This window comes from Vicia villosa, linkage group LG1 (genome assembly GCF_029867415.1).
Source record: "Vicia villosa cultivar HV-30 ecotype Madison, WI linkage group LG1, Vvil1.0, whole genome shotgun sequence".
NCBI lineage: Eukaryota > Viridiplantae > Streptophyta > Magnoliopsida > Fabales > Fabaceae > Vicia > Vicia villosa.
The window spans coordinates 90,944,682-90,965,280 of NC_081180.1; the positions used below are offsets into that span (position 1 = coordinate 90,944,682).

The 20,599-nt window shown below is 37.8% G+C and overlaps 2 protein-coding genes across 2 annotated transcripts; one reads left to right on the forward strand and one right to left on the reverse strand.

The window, feature by feature from the left end:
* The first annotated feature begins 7,932 nt into the window (after positions 1-7,932).
* LOC131643512 (embryo-specific protein ATS3B-like) lies at positions 7,933-10,096 on the forward strand. The gene is made up of 3 exons (XM_058913752.1): positions 7,933-8,205; positions 8,295-8,408; positions 9,533-10,096. Exons 1-3 carry the CDS (start codon positions 8,074-8,076, stop codon positions 9,854-9,856), a joined length of 570 nt encoding a protein of 189 aa, XP_058769735.1. The 5' UTR covers positions 7,933-8,073; the 3' UTR covers positions 9,857-10,096.
* An 8,014-nt stretch (positions 10,097-18,110) lies between these two features.
* On the reverse strand, positions 18,111-18,977 carry LOC131649058 (uncharacterized). Its single transcript, XM_058918804.1, has one exon. The coding sequence runs from the start codon at positions 18,975-18,977 to the stop codon at positions 18,111-18,113; it is 867 nt and encodes a 288-aa protein (XP_058774787.1).
* Between the last annotated feature and the right edge of the window lie 1,622 nt (positions 18,978-20,599).

Below are 20,599 nucleotides of genomic sequence, written 5' to 3' on the forward strand. Positions count from 1 at the left end.
AAAGCCTACAACATACGTGAAGGCTGCCCTTCGAGGTGCACCATTGAAGGTAAGGATTTCGATTTCGTTTTTTCTTTTCCATGCAGTGTTGACCGATTTCTCTTGCCCAGATCACCTCAGGCGCGTATTTAGAACATGCTGGACGTCTTACATGGAGGTTTTAACGCTGGGGCCAACCACTGCCATTATTAGGGCAGTTCGGTTTGAGTGCTTCGAAGCGCATCTTACAGGCCGTTTTAGGTCTTAAAACTACCGCCATCGGACTCGTAGGGCATGAAATAGGGGGGTAGGGTTAATATGAGAACGAAATCTCAAATATTTCGCAGGTGTGATGTTTGTGCATATCGGAGAAGAAGGTGGAAAACCACCGTATGTGGTGGTTTGAAAAGGCCACTCGCGTGCGTGGCAGTTCCTCGATGTCCGATTGGCCAAGCTGATTCTCCAGCTTATCTCTCCACACGCGCATCATTTCTAGTGGAGGGTCAACAATTCAACCCCTTTCTCTCTCATTGCTATTGGTTCATGTGAGGAAACTGGGGCCCACGCGGAACAATTCTTTGACTGGGGTCATCATCAGGTTTGTTCATATATTATCAATTTCACGTATGTATTTAACGAGTAACAATTCGTGGCTGGATTGGCTGAGGAGGGTGTAATGCAATCTACACGGCTGGGGTTCGAACCCTGGCCAAAGACAAGGTATTTTTATTTTCTAACCACCTGCAGATCCCATGCGCGTATCACATATGGCCTACCATGTGCCCTCGCATCCAGACCATCAGATCTCCTATAATTCAAAATCTAACGCCCAAGATTGCAAGGTTCACCATGGGCACTCAAGGCTAATAACACAAGATCCAAGCCAGGTTTCTTTACAATTTTAGTTATTTATTTATTGGTTTTATCTATTTTAAATAATAATTATTTGTATATAATTCAATTAATTTATTTTAATTAGATAATATAATTAGGATTAGATTAATAATATAATTAACATTAGGATTTATAATATAATTAACATCCCTTTAGCATGAAAGAACCCCACTCTTACCTTGAGATTTGAATTGGAGCCAACTCTAATCTGTAATCTCTCTTTCTCTTCTTCTCTTCTTTCACAAAATTCCCAAATGAGCCTCTAATTCTATTTTCCTCTAAAACCCTTGTTTTGTTAAACCCTTACCATCTTTTAATTGCTAATTGACCCTAATTAACACATCTCTAATGCTAATCCTATCATAGGTCCAATAACTAGTCTAATCACCAACTTATGTCATTTACTAGTAAAACTCAATAAATAACATAAATCCACATAAGCACATATAAACACACTTAATCCACATAATTCACCAATAATAAAATAAAATACGAAATAATAAATACGGCTGTTACACATGTGAATGCAAAAATTCTTTTTGTCATTTTTATTTTTAGGAAATCTCATGGACTTGTTAGTTGTTTACAAGCATCTAAGAGTATGGAAACAAATAGGAGATAAAATCAAAATTGATGCAAATCCAAACTACTCATTCATTCATTAGAATAAGAAAATACAATGTTTGAAAAGATAAGTACAAGGTCAATCAGACTACATCTTTTTCTCTCGACTTTTTAAGCACTTCTAGGTCATTCCTCAATCCTTTCGGCATAATTTTACAAGACAAAACAAAATCAATAACTGCTGGAGGAGTATTATCGGGGGAAATCTCATATAAGCATCTCATAGCCTTCTGGGCATGTCTTGAACTAAGCCAATTGCAAACTTCACCAAGTTGGAGAACTTCTCGTACCACTTCATGGATTCTTGTTTGAGGCCTTGGATCGTGACTTGACCATCATGTATAAGATTATTTAGGTATTGGATTTTCCCTCCTAATATATACTATCACTTCTCAAAGCTTCATAAGCCTCACTTTGATGACGACTATACTCTTTGAGTTTTTAGCTCTTCATGGGTTTTCCTCCAACTAGCGGAAAGGCTTTTGAGTGATCTTTCAGCTTCCTCTCTGAGATGACGCTCACGTGATGCAAAGACTTGAGATTCTTTGAGCAATTTTTTGAGATCCTGGATTTGGGCTTCAAACCCTTCTCTTATTTCTTTTCGTTCTTTCAAAGGTTTGTCCAATAGATCTTTCCATTCATGATTTTGCTTCCGAGCTTCCTCTAGATGTTGACTATGGAAATCAAGATCAAAACCAGCTCCTTCTAGGCATTCTCCTACCGGCTTTCTTTTCCCCTTTTAACCTTTTCAATCTCTTCACTTTTATCGAGTTGTTTTCCCTTTTGGTCAAGGTTCCACTTCAACTCATTTCTTTCATATGGGACTCGATTGAGATTAGCTTGCAACCAATGTCGTGCAATATCAAACCTTCATCATTAGGCTTATCTATCATAGGATTATCCTAGTTGCCTTAGAGCCAAAGTTGGGTTATAGGTGATGCAACCCTTGGATCCTATCAGATTTACATTTGGGAACTCTCCACAACTAAAGCTAATTTCCTCTACATTAAGCTTCCTCGCATACCAATAGATAGATTTTTCATTTAGTGAGACCAAGGTTTGGGCTCACTCATCAATGGTTTTCACTTTAATCCAATGGTCTGTTTTGAATATGTGGGAAGTTAGCCAGGTGTAGAGCAAAGGGAGACAACATATGATTGTACCATTTTTTTCTCATGGCACAAATGAAGTGTATGGAACACATCTGCTAAGAGTACGAGGACAGGATTTTCACCTTCTTTTAGAACGGCCCAAAATACACGCACAACACCATAGTCAATTAAGTTCTCATAAGTCAGAAAGAGTATCAAACCGTAGATTGGAAGAGCTAGCATATCACCAAAGGCATCCTACTCTTGCGATGTTGCCAACTCTCATGCCTTTCCTTCTAAGTATCCTCTCCAAAAACCTGCGAAATCCCCTTTCATTTTCCAATTGGCGATCATATCTAGAACATTGATTTTCAAGGCTCTAGCAAGGTCTTAAATTTTGGGAATGAGTCTAACTTTCTTATAAGGACCTTTTTCTTTTTAGAGGAAACTCCAATATCTTCTCAAACTCCTCCAATGTAGGTGTCAACTAGAGGAAGTTTTGAAACATGAAACTTCTGAGTGGAGGATAATAGAATTAAGCCAAAGCAATGGTTACTTTTGTCTGCACTTCAATAGTCAGAAGACTGAGTTTCTTTCCATAATTGCCAACAAAAGTATTTCGATAATTAAGAGATAGCTTGGTCTTGAATTCTTTCAAACTATCTAGATTAGGCACCTTGGCTTTTAATTGCAAAATGATTTTTTTTTTATTTCTGCATATTTTGGACAAAATTTTTAGCTTTTTTTTACTCCTTTAAAATTGAGTTAAATAATAAATTTTAATATAAAACCATCTTAAATTAATTATGGAAGAAAAACTACAAATTCTAAATTCTAGTAAAATCAATTCTAATTGAAAAATCAATTATAATTTAATAAAAGCATTAAAATCATCGCTTCTAAAAGTACTTTTACCCGTCAAAAAATCATCGTAAGAAAATTGTCAATACGTGATAAATGTTAGAAATAAAAGTGTATAATACAAAAACTATATAATGTAATGTAATGTGATATGAAATAATAGAGAACCTATTTCCTTCTGCTCTAACAAAAACTATATAATGTAATGTAATGTGATATGAAATAATAGAGAACCTATTTCCTTCTGCTCTAACAACTGGTATCAGAGCCTGGTTCTGATCCAAAAACGCACAAAAGAAAAAAAAGAAGAAACACGCATGATGGTGCAAACTGGAGCAAACTTCACAACGAATCTTCCTGTACTCACCGGAAAGAATTGGGATCGATGGAGAGTGCAGATGAAGGCGATAATGGGGTACCAAGAAATCACAGAAATCGTTGAAGACGGCTATCCAACCCTTCCAGCAAATGCAACAGATGCACAGAAAACGCTTCATAGAGAAAACAAGAAGAAAGATTGCAAAGCAATGGTCCTGATCCATCAGTGTGTTGATGAAGCACACTTTGAGAAGATTGCAGGAGCTGCAACTTCACAAGAAGCGTGGAAGATCTTGGTAAAGTGCAACGAAGGGGCAGAGAAATTGAAGAAGGTGCGATTGCAGACGATGAGGCGTCAATATGAATTGATGCAAATGGAAGAAAGTGAAAAGATAGCAGATTTCTTCAATCGAATCATCACACACAGAAATGCCATGAAGAACTGCGGTGAGGAGATCGAAGACAAAGCAATAGTCGGCAAAATCCTACAAACCCTAACCCCCAAATTTGATCACATCGTTGTGGCAATTGAAGAATCCAAGAAGATCGATGAAATGAAGGTTGAAGAACTACAAGGTTCTCTCGAAGCACACGAACAAAGAATCACTGAAAGGAGCACAGAAAAGGTCAGTGATAATCAAGTCTTGCAAGCATACATATCAAGAAGAGGTGGATTCAACTCTAAATCGGGATCGAGAGGAAGGGGTCGCGGAAGAGATTCCAGAAATACATCTGGGAGAAATCCTCAGAATCAAGAGCAAGAAAAGAATGATCAAGATCACTCAGGAATTTCAAATCGAAGGGGAGGAGCAACAAATTGGCGAGGTGGAAGGAAGAAAATCGATAGAAAGAGACTCAAGTGTTTCAACTGTAATCGGATTGGTCACTTTTCTAATGAATGCACAGCTTCGGCAAATCAGAAGGAACATCAAGCTCATATGGCCAAAGAAGAAGACGAAACAGGTGCAGAAGATCAACCTTTGATGTTGATGATGATCACCAATCCAAACACACAGAACAATGAAGTCTGGTACATAGACTCAGGGTGCTCCAACCATATGACTGGGCATCGAAATTGGCTAGTCAATTTTAATGCTGAAAAGAAAAGTATGGTGAAGTTTGCTGATAATAGGACCACACAAGCTGAAGGAACTGGAAGTGTCATTGTAAATCGAGAAGATGGAAGACAAGTCATCCTCACCAATGTGCTATATGTTCCTGGGATGACAACAAACTTGATAAGCCTGGGCCAGCTTCTGGAGAAGGGTTTTGCAGCTTCCACAAGCAAGAATTTTCTGAGGATTCATGACAAAGATGGAGCATTGATAATGAGAGCACCACTGGCCAATAACAGAACCTTCAAGGTAAGCTTAAACACTATTGAGTCACAATGCTTTTCTGCTGAAACATTAAAAGATGATTCATGGTTATGGCACCTTAGGTTAGGGCACTTGAATTTTAGAGACATGAGACAATTGTGGTCAAAAGGGATGGTGACAGGGCTCCCTTTAGTTGAAACTCCTAACAAAGTTTGTGACAAGTGCTTAATAAGCAAACAATCTAGAAATTCATTCAGTAACTACACTGCATCCAAAGCTAGTGAATTGTTAAGTGTAGTCTACTCTGATGTCTGTGGTCCATTTGATACACCATCACTAGGAGGCAGTAGATACTTTGTATCGTTTGTCGATGATTTGAGCAGAAAACTGTGGATTTATCTGATTAAGGCCAAGAGTGATGTGTGCAAAACATTCAAAGATTTCAAGGCTTTGGTTGAGAAGCAATCTAGCAAGCACATTAAGATCCTAAGAACAGATGGTGGAGGTGAGTTCACATCGGGCGAATTTGAAAAATTCTGTAAAGATCAGGGCATTGTGCATGAAGTTACTGCACCCTATACACCACAGCATAATGGCACTGTAGAAAGAAGAAACAGAACTATTATGAATATGGTTAGAAGCATGATCAAGGAAAAGAATTTACCTCACAGCTTTTGGGGTGAGGCAGCTATGACAGCAGTACATGTACTAAACAGATGCCCTACCAAGAGACTTGGAACTATGGTTCCTGAAGAAGCATGGTCTGGAAGCAAGCCTTCAGTGAAGCACTTCAGGATTTTTGGGTCTGTTTGCTATAGACATGTACCTGACCAAAGAAGAAGAAAACTGGATGATAAGAGTGAAAAGATGATTTTTGTGGGATACAACTCAACTGGCTCCTACAAACTTTACAATCCAGAAAATCAACAAGTTATCTTCAGCAGGGATGTACAGTTTGATGAGGCAAGTTCATGGGAAGGCTTCACAGCAAAAGACAAGGAAATATCTTCTACTCAATTTGTATGGGAAAATACTGAAGATGGCTTAGATGAACAAGTTACAGCAAGAGATGATGAGGCATCAAGAGTTATGGACAGACCTGTCCGAACTAGACAAGCACCACCAAGACTCAATGATTATCAAGTCTATGCTGATGACAACATCTCACAAGAAGGGGACATTGTGCAACATATGGCTCTCATGGCAGATGTAGAACCCATCTCATTAGAAGAAGCTATGTCAAAGAAAGCATGGAGATTAGCTATGGAAGAAGAATTGAAGAGCATCGAAAGGAATAATACATGGGAGATGGTAAGTCCTCCTCCAGACAAAAGACCAATTGCTGTTAAATGGGTGTTTAAGACTAAACTCAAGCCTGATGGAACAATAGCCAAGCACAAGGCCAGACTTGTGGCTAAAGGCTTCATGCAACAGGAAGGCTTAGATTATGGTGAAATATTTGCTCCAGTAGCTAGGATGGAAACTGTGAGATTAATAGTTGCAATAGCCAGCTGGAGAAATTGGAAACTATGGCAATTGGATGTCAAGTCAGCCTTCCTAAATGGACCACTCGATGAAGAAGTGTATGTACTTCAGCCTCCAGGCTTCATAAGCAAAGGAAAAGAGGAAAAGGTACTGAAGCTTAGGAAGGCCCTTTATGGGTTGAAACAGGCACCTAGAGCCTGGAATAGAAGGATAGATTCATTCCTAAACACCCTTGGGTTTAGGAAATGCTCAACAGAACATGGTGTTTATGTCCAGAAAATAGATGAAAAGGAATTGGTGATCCTGTGCTTATATGTAGATGATCTGGTCATCACGGGCAGCTGTACAAATGCTATGGAATTGATCAAAAAAAGACTGAAAGGTGAATTCGAGATGACTGATCTGGGTACCTTATCATACTTCCTGGGTTTTGAATTTGTGTACTCAGAAAATGGAATTTTCATGCATCAGAAGAAGTATATGTCAGATGTCTTGAAGAAATTCAAGATGATGGGATGCAAACCAGTAGAAACACCTACTGAGCTGAATGTGAAGTTGATCAAAGATGAAGATGAAGGACATACTGATGGGACTATGTTCAGGCAAATAGTTGGCAGCCTGAGGTATATATGTCACAGCAGACCTGAAATAACATTTAGTGTGGGTTTGGTTAGCAGGTTTATGAGTGATCCTAGACACTCACACATGACTGCAGCCAAGAGAATTATGAGGTACCTAAGAGGAACCTTAAACCATGGCATTCTATTTCCTTGTTACAATGCTGAGAATTGTAGTCTACAACTTGTAGCCTACTCTGACTCGGACTGGTGTGGTGACTTGATAGATAGAAGAAGTACCATGGGGCAAGTGTTTCTGTTTGCAGGTTCCCCTATATCATGGAGTTCCAAGAAGCAAAGTGTAGTGGCACTGTCAACTTGTGAGGCTGAATATATAGCAGCCTGCTCAGCTGCTTGTCAAGCCTTATGGTTGTCAACACTACTCAAAGAATTGGAAATCAGAAATGAAGAAGCAGTGGAATTGTTAGTAGACAGCAAATCAGCTATTGACCTGGCCAAGAATCCTGTATCTCATGGCAGGAGTAAACATATTGACACTAAGTTCCACTTCCTTAGAGATCAAGTGAGCAAGGGAAGGATCAAACTACATCACTGTAGAACGGAGGTGCAGCTGGCAGACATTCTTACCAAGCCTTTGAAGAGTGAAAGATTCAAAGAGTTGAGGAAGATGATAGGTGTTTTATCATTGTAATAGTTTTGTATTAAGGGAAGGTGTTAGAAATAAAAGTGTATAATACAAAAACTATATAATGTAATGTAATGTGATATGAAATAATAGAGAACCTATTTCCTTCTGCTCTAACAATAAAAGACAAATTAGCCATCTTCCTTCATTGTGGATTCTTCTCCTTCTTCTTCTTCTTCTATATCACGCGAAGTCATCGAAACCCATTCAAATTCACAACACAATTTTCATTCTTTTGGATGAAAGAGGTTCTTCTTCTTGTTGTGGTCTCTTTGGCCTTTTGTTTGACCCTCTCAGTCTCAGTGTCAGAGTCTCAATCTGTTTCACTATTGCCTCATGCTCATGAATCCTTCAATTTCAGTTATATTAAGGTAAACAGAATTATAAACCCTAATTGGTTATTTCATTTTCTACTCTTTTATGAATAATATTTAGAGGAAGTTTTTTGTTTTATTGGTAGATGAAGAATGAGGCAAGTTGTTCTTACTTTGTGGTTATATCTACTAGTTGTTCGTCTACTAGGTATACGAGGGATCAAATCAGTATTTCTTTTGGTGATGCTTATGGAAACCAGGTTTTTGTTTAATTTCTCTTTCTATTTTTTTTTCTCTGTTGGAAGAGTTTGTAATTAAGGATTGAAAGTTGTTTATTTGTTTTTGATATCAGATGGTTAGTTAAACTTGATAGATAACATCAACTGAATTTGTAGGTTAGTTAGTATTTTGCTGAGGATTAGAATGGGGACTATGTATGTAGAGTAATGGATCTATCTATTTGGGAAAACCTCAAATCTCTAATAAGAAAGATTTTATAGAGAATGACATGCTGAGTTACAAGTTAATCTTGTAATGATTGTGATCGGTTCAGAACTAGGAATTATCGGTGAATGATGAGATACTGTCTTGTTGTGGCGGAGTTGTGCTTCCGGTGCAGCGGAGAATGGACTGACTTGCATGGTTAACACTCAGACACCTAAGTCAGTGAGAGAAAATGAATGATAATGTGAGAGTGAGAAAGGGATTTGAATCGTGCATTTTTTTTTTACGTTGGATACCTTATATACGAGAGTTGGTTGAGATGTCCAAGACCTGGATCAAACACGGGGCTTTCTCTTATTGGCCCTTTGGCCGGTCTAGAACAGATCAGTTAAACTAAAATTTAATATGGTATGAAAGTGTTTACCATATTAATGCTGGAGGTGAGGAGGTTATTGAAACAAAACCAAGTTGGTTTATAGAACACGTTCATTTTAAGGATGAGGTAGATCTAATGTAAAAAAAAAATCCTAAGACTCTCAAATATCCATGGATTTGTACATTCATTTGTTAATTTTTTTTATATTGAGTCTGACTCAACTTTGCAAAATCATGTTGTAAGATGAGGGGTGATACTCAAACTCATCTCATGCTCTATTTTTATTCAATGCGAGAGTTTATTTTCTCTCAATATGGTAAGGCTTATCGACTCTCAATCTATGAAGATAATTGTATAAAAGGTCTAGGCTGATTGAAGAGTACGGAAAATTCGCTGAACAGATCGATAGATTTTGAATGTGTGTATGTAAATTGCATCAAATAGACTCAAAGTAGAATCTGACCATAAAAGAATCCTCATTTGGTTTATTAATCTTGTTTAACTGAGGGAGCTTTATTTTGAAATCATTGAAAATTCATTTGTTCCTCTTTCACATACTATCAGATAAATGCACCAAGACTAGATGATCCATCTTCTGGTACATTTGAGAGCTGTTCGTCCGATACGTTTCAGATAAATGGTCCATGCGCCTATCAGATATGCTATGTGTACCTCTATAGATCTGGCTCAGATGGTTGGAAACCCGACACGGTGAAAATCAATGGTAATAGTGGCGGTCCAGTTACTTTCTATTACAACACTTTCATTCCCAGAGATACATGGTACGGGTTTAATTTATGCAGCGATGCCGCTTCTTCATACAAAGTACCTAATCGGAAATGGCTACTGTTAGTTATTCTAGGAGTTGTTCTAAGTTTCTGGCTGTAAGTTTATGTCCTTTTCATCGCTTATGTTTCCTTTAGATGTAGCCATGAAACTACGCAGTTAAGTACTCTCTCCGGTCTTCGAAATGTACTTTTATTCCCTACATTTCTTTATACTTGTAGCCATGAAACTTTGTAATCAAGTATTGTATGTATAAGTAGCTGGTTGAGAGGGGAGATGTGGAAGACCCTTGGCCAGGTGGGTTCATTAGTTAATTATGTGGCTTTCTAGTTTCTTTTCAAATTCTTCTTTGTTTTATGATCAAATTATGTAGTTTAAGGTTGGGGTTGCGAATTGGACACCTTGATAAATTATGGCACAACTAAACACAATCATTTTCGTAACGGACACTACATGAAGATTGAGGATCATTACTTATGCTTTCAAGAAGCCAAATACATATAAATGATAACTATATTTATCTATATTATACTCCGTCTATTCCTTGTTATAAGAGGAAATTCACTATTTAGATTAATAGAATAATTAATGTATTTGATTTATATATAGACTAGACACATTAATTATTGAATAAATTAAAAAGTCAACTTTCTCTTATAATAAAGACGGAGTATTATAAGAGGATTAAGATTCAAAAAAATTCATAATAAAAAACAATTTTTATTGAGTTACATGTTGTCAGCTTCATCCTCATCCATCTTCATCCATAGTGAGAAGTAACAATCTATTTCATTCTTAAATTCATACCTGGTACCTTTAAACTATAAAAATAATCATTTCTCGTATTTACTCATACATACTGGTCATTCAAACAATTCTATCATGATGAATTTATCAAAAATCTTATGTACATACAATTCTACCTAAATAGACTCATAAACCTATTTCTCATTATTCAAACTATAACTTCGACAATTTAATTAAAATATCAAACAAAATCTAATTTAAGGAAACAAACATTCTCTAGAAAGCTTAGAATGACTAAATTAAAAATATAATTTTTATTATAAGGTTTAACCAACCGATTGATATAGAAACAAAACTCGAAGTTTCATAACAAATCTATTATTTAATAGTTTAAGTTTCATTCCTAAATGATCTTTGTATCAGGAGTTATGAGTAAAACGCTGACAAGGTGTCGAAATAATGAGTTGCTAAATTATATTGCTAAGTTATACTTTCTTTACTTCTCTTATTCACTTATTTAATTGATTCTACTCATACATTTCTCAATCCAACACACAATCAACACAATTTGCAGTAGGAGACTACCATTCACACAACACTACAATCCTAAATTACTAAACATATTCAAGCAAATGCATATATATAAATATAGGATGAAACAATGTAGATTCCTAAGAATATTATGCATGCATCATATTATAATCTTCTTAAATTAAAATCCCAAAATTCTAATTGCATAATCATTATCTAATGCATGAGGAAGGGAAAATCACCTTAATATATGGATGATGATGATGATGATTATGAGTTTCCCCAAGACATTTTTTTTTCTTGCCTTTTTCCTTTCCAAGCTCCCTTTGTTAAATTGTAATTCATGTGTGGGTTCTCTGACATCAGATGTTGAAATTAAACTCAAATCTTTGAGTACTTTTTTATTACTACACAATGACAATGAACGAAAAAGGAAATTTGGGAAAAAGGTGAATTAGGGTTTGCGAAAATAAAAGGAGGAAGATGATGATTTTATGCAGAGTTTCTCTTTGCCCACAAACTGTGGAAAATCTCTTTATTCACTTGCAACTGCAAATTCTGTGAATACAAGTTGTTATATAAAATAGGGGTTACTCCCTCTATTTATAGTTTTAGGTTTGCTTTCTCCCTAAGCCAAAAACCCAAAACACCTATTTTAGACCTAGATCGAATGAATAACGGAAGTGCAAAGAAAATGAATCTTGTGGAGTTTGGTACTTTGATTGTTGGGTGTATTAGTATTGAGGTTGCTGATCGTAACTTGGGTTCGTTGGGGAATATTCTTCAGGTAGGCCAATGTCTAGGCTAAGGTGAGATGATGAGGGGCCCACATCGGGATGACATATGTATTCTTGGTACTGTGATTGAGTGAGACATATGGGTGTATTGGTATTGAGATTGTGATTGGAGTTGGGTGTGAGGCATATGAGTGTATTAGTATTGAGGTTGTGATTGGGGTTGGGTGTTTGTGGATCTGTATCGTCGTGGTGTTTGGTGGGAGGTTGATGTGTGTTGTGTTTGTTGTTGGGGTTGTTGTTGGGTGGTATATGATTGTTGGTAGTGTTGTTTGGGATTTGAGGATTGTGCCCATTGTGTGCGTGGGTCGATCAAATACATCGGGCCAGACACAAACATTTTAGGGTTAGTAATCGATCTGTACCAATTAATATAATGGTTTGTGTGTCGCATTTTATTCTGGGTGAAGAAAACATGGAATTGTAAGACATATCGGTAACGCCTATGCCACATCTTACACCATTCCGGAGTGAATTCTTTCTAATTAATACCTCATTGGTCGTCGACCCTTTTGAGATGACAAGGTTCTAAACAAGTTGGAGCACACGATATTTCTTGATGCATTCCGAACTGCACCTTCACACGGTCGCTTTGGTGTATCTCCACGATGTTGAGTTGTATGATTGCAGTAGTTGCAGTCCAAACTAATGCATCCTCGGGGCTGGCTCCATGGTCCAAACCCAAATATGGTCTCCAGATAAACTGTGGATAAAATTAAATTAGAATAATGATAACTTAAAAAATGCCTAAATTAAAAGAAGAAAAGTTTAGAGTTAACGCGTACATCATCCGTGCCAAGGTGATCCAAAAGATTACGATATAGAGACACATTACATCTTGGATTCTTGCTGAAATCCATACCCGTTACACAATACCTAAAGGAATGGAAAAAATTATGTGCATCTATTTAACGAAGAAAGAAATAATAAATTATTTACGCTATAGACTTACTTTGCATGCGCTTCGCACATATGCTCCTAGAACAATTTATATTATGGAAACATTGCCTTCATATGCCCCAAATGGTACATATGTCAACGGAAATGGAATATTCAGTCGATTGTTATGGGCTTTTCAACCTTGCATTACAGGATTTGCATCTTGCAAACCTATTATTCAGATAGATGGAACGTGGTTGTTCGGTAAATACAAAGGCACGCTACTCATGGAAGTTGCACAAGATGACAATAATAATATTTTTCCAAGTGCATTTTCTCTTGTCGAGGGAGAGACTGGTGGTGGTTGAAGTTTCTTTCTCAAGAATCTCTAAACACACGTGGCTCCGCAACCTGGTCTATGCTTGATCTCCGAAAGACAAGCTTCTATTGAGAGTGCATACAATAATCCTGCTAGTGCAAGTGTATCACAACTTAATTGGACTTCTTTGACAAGCTAGAAAGAGAGTGTGGTTTATGCTGTAAGGCCGAACTCAACCCAAAAAATTGTCCCACTTGTGCTACTAGCTCAACAACATAAAAATTGTATTCCCAATATATACACTTTTGTATTATCTAAACGAAATGTTTTTTATTACGAACATTTGTTACAACATACCAAATACAAACAAGACATTAAATGCCATAAAGACTAAAATAACAACACAAACACCAAATAAACCAACAACACATACGCCACATAAAAATAACATTAACAACGCAACAACATAGCTAAGAAATTACAACTGTTAAAATGATTTCATCAGATTCGTGCATCATCGAGATTACATCTCTGTCTATTTTGACTTCCTCCAACCAGCTACGAGGTTTTCCAGTTCCAAGTGAGGTGACTGTTCTTTTTCTCTGGATCCTTCTAATCTGTTCACCATCTTCGATGTCTCCGTCTAACCATCACATCATTTCTCTCTTCAAACTCTCCATGGAATGAATGTGCCAAAATTTCATTTTTATCGGAGGTTTGGTGGTCGAGAAAATAACGTACCCATCTCTCATAAAAATCAAGGGAGATGTCATGACGCAAAAAAAAATACAGAGAGAAAATGAGAAGAGAATGTGGGAAAGTGTGAAGAATGTTTGTGAGAAAGTGTGAAGAATGTTGGAGAAATATGTGTTTTATTTATAGAAAACACGATTGCATGTACAAGCCAACTCAAATGGCGCCTCTTCCCACAATTAAAGAGTAGGCGCCATCTCACATGGCTTGAAGGAAGTGTATACGCCATGGAGCAATTCTTGCATGGACACGAACCTAAATCCATATATTTAGGAACAACCAATAAGAAGAGAGAGAATTTAAATTTATTTAAAATTTAATTTCGTTTTTAATTGCCAACATGAAGGGTGGTTGTGATAATGGTGGAGAGAGATAATTTTATTTTTATTATTTAATTAATAAAAAATGTGATTGGCTGTGTGTAAATCCAGGTGTTACAGCTCTGTCCATCTAAGTATTTTCCATACGCCATGTGAGATGGTGCCTTAGACCAATATTCAAGTGGTGTCGCCATCTCACTTGACTCCTCTATATTAATTTTAGAGCATATTTTTTCTGTGGTTGTGTATTTTTTTCAATACTAGGGGGTGTTTGTTTCATGGATTTAAATATGATTCATGGGAATGTGAGATTGGGAATCTCATATTCCCATGTTTGTTTGAAGTTTTAATAAATTATTCCTAGGCACTTTTTATTCTTTGGAATAAAATTTACTCATAAAATTTTAAGGATTTATTCCCAGGTTAATGAGTGAGAATCTAACATTCCCATGGGAATAAAAAGTAACCACCTATAACTACTCATTTACATATTATTTTCATATTTTAATATTAATTTTTTAATAATTTAAAACTATAAACAAAATAAAATTTTAAAATATACCTAGGAACCTAAATAACTTGCCAAACAAATTGATGGGAACTATTTTCCAAGGATTAGCATTCCTAGGAATAACATTCCCAGAATTGTAAATTTAATCCATCAAACAAACACACCCTAGATTATTCAAAAAAAAAAATCCTTTTTGTCCTTTTTTTTTTTGCTTAAAGGGAGGGCCTAAACCCGAAAAAAAGAAAAACAACTACAAAGTATCAATCATAGGGACAAGACCCCCGTTCACATCTGCATCCAAAAAAGGCTGCATAAAATCTGGAGCTTCCTCATACGTGACGAAATCTCTAATCATGCATCCATGCGTAGCTAACTTATCCGCACACCAATTTGATTCTCTATAAACATGAGATACTATGACAACCTCATGCTTCTCCATAATATCCTTCACCTTTCTTAGGATGGTAGTACACTCCACATCCCCAGTCTTGCCTGTTTCTAGTGCGTTCACCACCAACAGAGAATCCACATTAAGCTCCACCCTCTTAATACCCAAAATGTCAGTTAATTTCAAACCCTCCAGAACGCCCCAAAATTCAGCTAACAACGCACTGCAATTACCTAAAAATTTTGCGAAACCACCTCTCCATCTCCCTTGAGAATCTCTGATAATTCCCCCACACCCTGCTGTATTGTTTCCTTTACTCGCTCCATCAGTGTTAAGTTTAAACATACTCGGCACCGGAGGTTTCCATCCTAGGCAAGAGACATTATTAATATCTCTCACATTATGAGATAGCCGAATTGCATTATTATAGTTTTCTCACCGTTTCAAAATATGCAACATTAGATCATGCGGTCTTGAGTAGTCATCATTATGTTCTTCCAGGTTTCGCCAACTCCATAACGCATGACAGGCGGTGGCCCATAAACTCCTCCATCCCTCACTGCCAGTACCACAATAATTAAGGTTAAGACTAATCCATTGCTGAAGATTAGCGGAAAAGAACTCAACCATCATATCACTCGGCACAATGCTCTTCCACACTTGAAGACATTTACTGCAATCACGCATCGCATGCATGGTTGATTCGCACACGTACCCGCATAACTTGCATCCAGCACTGCCAAGACCTTTCCTATTCTTACTCAGGTTTGTAAGAATTCTATCATGTTTAAGTAACCATATGAATGTTTTACACCTCTCCGGTATCGCTATCTTCCATATCATCTTCCACTCCAAATCTTCATTAGCAAGATTGAAACCTTCAACCTCATGAACCATTGCTTTCACCGAGAATTTTCCGGAACTTGTACCTGCAAAATAGAACACGTCAGAAATATCCCCCAACTGAGGAGGCACACACGATCGCATTTCATCCAACCACTGCTCAGGAAGCCAGTCTTGGAGTATCTGAAAGTTCCACTCACCACGCTCATCTATAAGCTCACAAACTTTGGCTCCCTTAAGATTTTCTGGAATCTGAACATTATAGTTTTCCAACCCATAATCATGCCCTAGCCAATTGTCTTCCCAAGCACTAATTGTTTTCCCATCTCCGATAGCCCACATGCCAGTATCTATCATAGTTGGAATCACAGTTGCAATGTCTTTCCATAGTCTAGAATCAGTAGCTCGAGTGACCATGCAATCCGCAGCTTCTCTAACTTGGTATTTATTCTTCAGCACAGAACACCAAAGCCCATTCGAATTATTATACATTTTCCACCCAAGCTTCATTAAGCACACATCATTCAAGACTTTAAGATCCCTAAGGCCAACACCGCCATACTGTTTAGGTTTCGTTACCGTGTCCCATGCAACAGCATGCAAACGTTTTTGGTCATCAGCTTCACCCCAGACAAACTTACGCTGGAGCCTTTGAATTTCGTCGACGCAAGCGACTGGCAGCTTGTTAGTCATCATGGGATAGAGGGGAATAGCTTCTATCACACTTTTTGCTAAAGTAATTCTTCCTGCCAATGATAAGATGTTCTTTTTCCACCCATTTAATTTAGAGGCTACTTGGTCTATAATATATTGAAAGTCATGTCTCTTAAGCCTCTTCCCACTTAAGGGAACTCCTAGATATTTCCCAAAACTTTTAGTCTGCCTGTATTTTGAAATGTGCAGCAATTTTGTTTGTAAACTTCTGGCCACATTGTTTGAAAACAGGATACTGGTTTTCTCCTGACTAACCTCTTGCCCCGACATTCTACAGAACATGTTGAGAGTCTCCATAACAGTATTCATTTGCATCTCTGAAGCTTCTCCGAAGAGTAACAGATCATCGGCAAACATTAAGTGTGAAATCGTTATACCATTTTTCCCTAGTTTTATACCTTTCCACCTCTTATTATCAACAGCTTCTTCTATTAAATGGGACAGCTTGTCCATGCACAGCACAAACAAGTATGGAGAAATCGGATCACCCTGCCGGATACCTCGTTTGGGACGGAAGAAAGCATTCCTATTACCGTTCCAGTTAACGTTTGTTTCAACACTCGTGACTGAGTTCATTATTACATTCATCAGCTTATCAGGAATATTAATCTCTTGCAACGTACGCCAAATGAACTCACAGCTTAATTTATCGTAAGCTTTCGACAAATCAACTTTAATAGCAAAGTATTCTGTCTTGCCTCTTGTTCTTTCCATAGAATGCATTGCTTCTTTAGCTATTATAATGTTTTCATGAATCAACCTGCCTGGCACAAAACCAGTTTGAAAAGGAGAGACCAGTTTATCCATGTAACTCTTGAGACGTCCCACAACAATCTTGCTAACCACCTTATAGATGGCATTACATAAAGAGATGGGCCTAAACTGAGAAACCATTATCGGGTTATCCACTTTCGGAATCAAGCAGATATCAGTTTGATTAATATTGATTATCTCTCCCGGATGTTCCCATATTCTTTGAATATACTTAGTCACGTTATCACCTACCACGTCCCTCGCCTTTTGGTAGAAACCGACTGGAAATCCGTCAGGACCCGGAGCCTTCCAAGGTTTCATGTCAAACACCGCTTTTCTGATCTCCTCAATATTCAAATCGGCAGCAAGCCTCGTGATATCATCCAGATGCAGCTTTGGGAATGTAATTTTAGTTGGAAACCAATTGTTCCATCTATCCCTAGTGTTAAAAAGTTTTTTATAAAACTCATTAACCAACCCCTTTAGATTCTCTTCCTCTTCTACCCATCTTCCACCCTCATCTTTGAGCATTACAATTCTGTTTCTCCGTCTCCTCGTAACAGTTTTGAGATGGTAGTATTTTGTATTACGATCTCCGTCAACGAGCCACTTAGTACGCGCACGTTGAAACCACATAAGCTCCTCTTTCTTCAAAAGATTATTGAGATTGTTCTGCAAATTTCTCTCCAAACTTATCAACCCCTGCACACGATGTTTAAGTTGAATAGCTTTTTGGATACCTTGAAGTCTTGCCATTATTCTCTTCTTCTCTCTTTGCACATGGAGCAGCGTGCAGCACCTCCATTATGTGGCATCAGATTCTATTCTTTTAAGATTCACCACAAGATTATCATCTGTCCTCCAAAACCCTCTAAGTCTTTCATTATAATTTTCGTCCACCATCCATGCACTTTCAAAGCGAAAGGGTTTAGGGCCCCTCTCACTCTTATTGCACATTAGAGAAGTCATTATGGGATGATGATCAGAGAAATCCACTTTAGGAAGAACTTTAGCATGGGCTTCTGAGTACATCAATCTCCATTCTTCATTACTTATTGCTCGGTCCAATCTTTCATATATACGTTGCCCCCCATGATAAATAGGGCCCCTCCACGTGAAAAACGGACCACTAGCTACAAGATCAAGTAACTTACATTTTTCCATGTTATCTCGAAAGATCTTACATTTTCTTCCTGAAGCTATAGCACCTCCTTTCTTTTCATTAGAGAAGGCAATCTCATTAAAATCTCCTGCTACAAGCCAAGGGAGATTTATGGAATCAGCAAACTGTCTCAAATGCTCCCACAGACTCTTCCTCTTCACCTCATAAGGGCTTGCGTACACCAAGGTTAGCATCCATTCTCTCCCATGCATATCTTGCATCTTCAGGTGAATAAAATGCTCCTCCTTATTCCACATTTGGACCTTTAAGTTATCATCTTTACAAGCTACAATGATACCTCCCGCAAATCCTATATTATCTACTGAATGACAAGTGTTGAAACCTAGCTTTTTGCATGATTGGTAGAGCTTTTTTGGATCGCACCTTGTCTCCATACAAACAAAAATCTCAGGCTTATATATATCAATATAGTATTTACAGAATTTGAAAAATTCTTTCCCTGCTGCTCCTCTACAATTCCACACTATTATATTGCTATTTTTCATCATCATGGACAATGATAATAAAGAGATGTCCCAGCCTTCCAAAGTCAGCACACTTCAAAGGTCGCTTGGTGAGCTTCCTCTTCCATTGTAATAATCTCCTCCTGAATGCTGGTATTCTCTCCTATGTTAACAGCATTCATGAGTATCTCCTTCTTTTGCATGCTATCTTTTAGAATTTCCACCTGTCCTTCACTTAAATCCGGCGGCCTATTAGCTTGTTGTATACTAATGAAAGTAGCATCTTTGTGTTGCACACTCCCATCACCACCTCGATCATGAACATTCAAGATAATCCCCTTTGTGTAGTCTCCAGTGTCACTTGAAAGTATATCACGCTGATTTTTTGTGGTAGCAGACTGCATGTTTATATTACCTCCTTCTAGAACACCCATATTTTGATCCTTTGCATAAATATCTTTAATTCTTTTCTTCATAGGGTCCGATGCTCTATATTTAAATCCCCTTCTTCCACGTGTAGCTAGCGTTATAACATTTTTATTTCCACTTTTTGTCTTTCTCTCCCCACTTTGCTTTCGTGCCTTGGAATTCGTCATACTTTTTTCCGCCCTAGTGACCCCACTAGCCTTCCCTTGAATTTCTTTTAAAGCATCATCATTAACTGCCAAATCCGTTAGAGACTTAATCAACGCCTCATCATTGGTTTTGTCTACCATTTTCTCTTTCTTTTTTAATGCTGTATCAATATCTTCTTTAGTAATCATTGCCTCATTAATACTATCCTTATTTACTCCACTAGTTTCGCCCACGTCATCATCTCTTAATGATGCAAATCTGGATCCACTTTTTGCCACCCACTCTTTCACCGCCGGTTGCGCTTTCTTGTTTTCCGGTGGTTTTCTTCCACGCCTCTGCTTCTGCACAACCTGCCAAGGCCCTGCTTCGTTTTCTCTACTCTCATGCACATGTTCATTCATACTAATGAGTCCCCCATTAACTTCACCCTCTTCTCCTTGCCTGTCCATAATGCCTTTCCCTTTAATTTGTACTTGACATCCCTCCTTATAATGTCCAAATTTCCCACATGTGAGACACAGAAGGTGCAGCCCCTCGTATTCAATCTTGTATCTTCTCTCTTTAATAGAAAACATAGCAAGCAAAGGTTTAGTGATATCCACTTCGACACAAATCCTTGCATACTTGCCTCTTTCCCTTTGAATGGTGTTCTTATCAACTTTAACTGTGTGCCCTACGAGATCACCAATCACATGTAAAAATTTTGGATCATAATATTCAATTGGAAGCCCTGAAATTCGAATCCACACAGCAACCTTAACAATGGAATCAGTCTCTGGCTGGAAATCGGGGGTCCAGTCCTTAACCGTCAAGTAATGGTCATATATAAACCATGGGCCTTCGGTTAACACCACCATCTTGTCTTCCTCATGTGTGAAGGCAACCAAATAGTAGTCATGGCTTAAATCTATAATGCTGATGATGCCCCTCTTAACCCACATTTGTTTCAGTCGGGTCTCTAATGCCTTATATCCGATTCTCCGCCCTAGCAGTTTAACAATTACACCACGTCGCCATGGTCTGTGAATCCTCTTCTCCTCATATTTGGATAAAATGACTCGTGGGCAATCATACCCGCCGATCTTACACTC

Bases quoted from the DNA above. Each gene is read 5' to 3' on its own strand.
- LOC131643512 (XM_058913752.1), top strand. From the start codon at position 8,074: ATGAAAGAGGTTCTTCTTCTTGTTGTGGTCTCTTTGGCCTTTTGTTTG. The intron at 8,206-8,294 runs GTAAACAGAATT...TTTTATTGGTAG, and splicing joins TCAATTTCAGTTATATTAAG to ATGAAGAATGAGGCAAGTTG. The intron at 8,409-9,532 runs GTTTTTGTTTAA...ACATACTATCAG, and splicing joins GTGATGCTTATGGAAACCAG to ATAAATGCACCAAGACTAGA.
- LOC131649058 (XM_058918804.1), bottom strand. From the start codon at position 18,977: ATGATGAAAAATAGCAATATAATAGTGTGGAATTGTAGAGGAGCAGCA.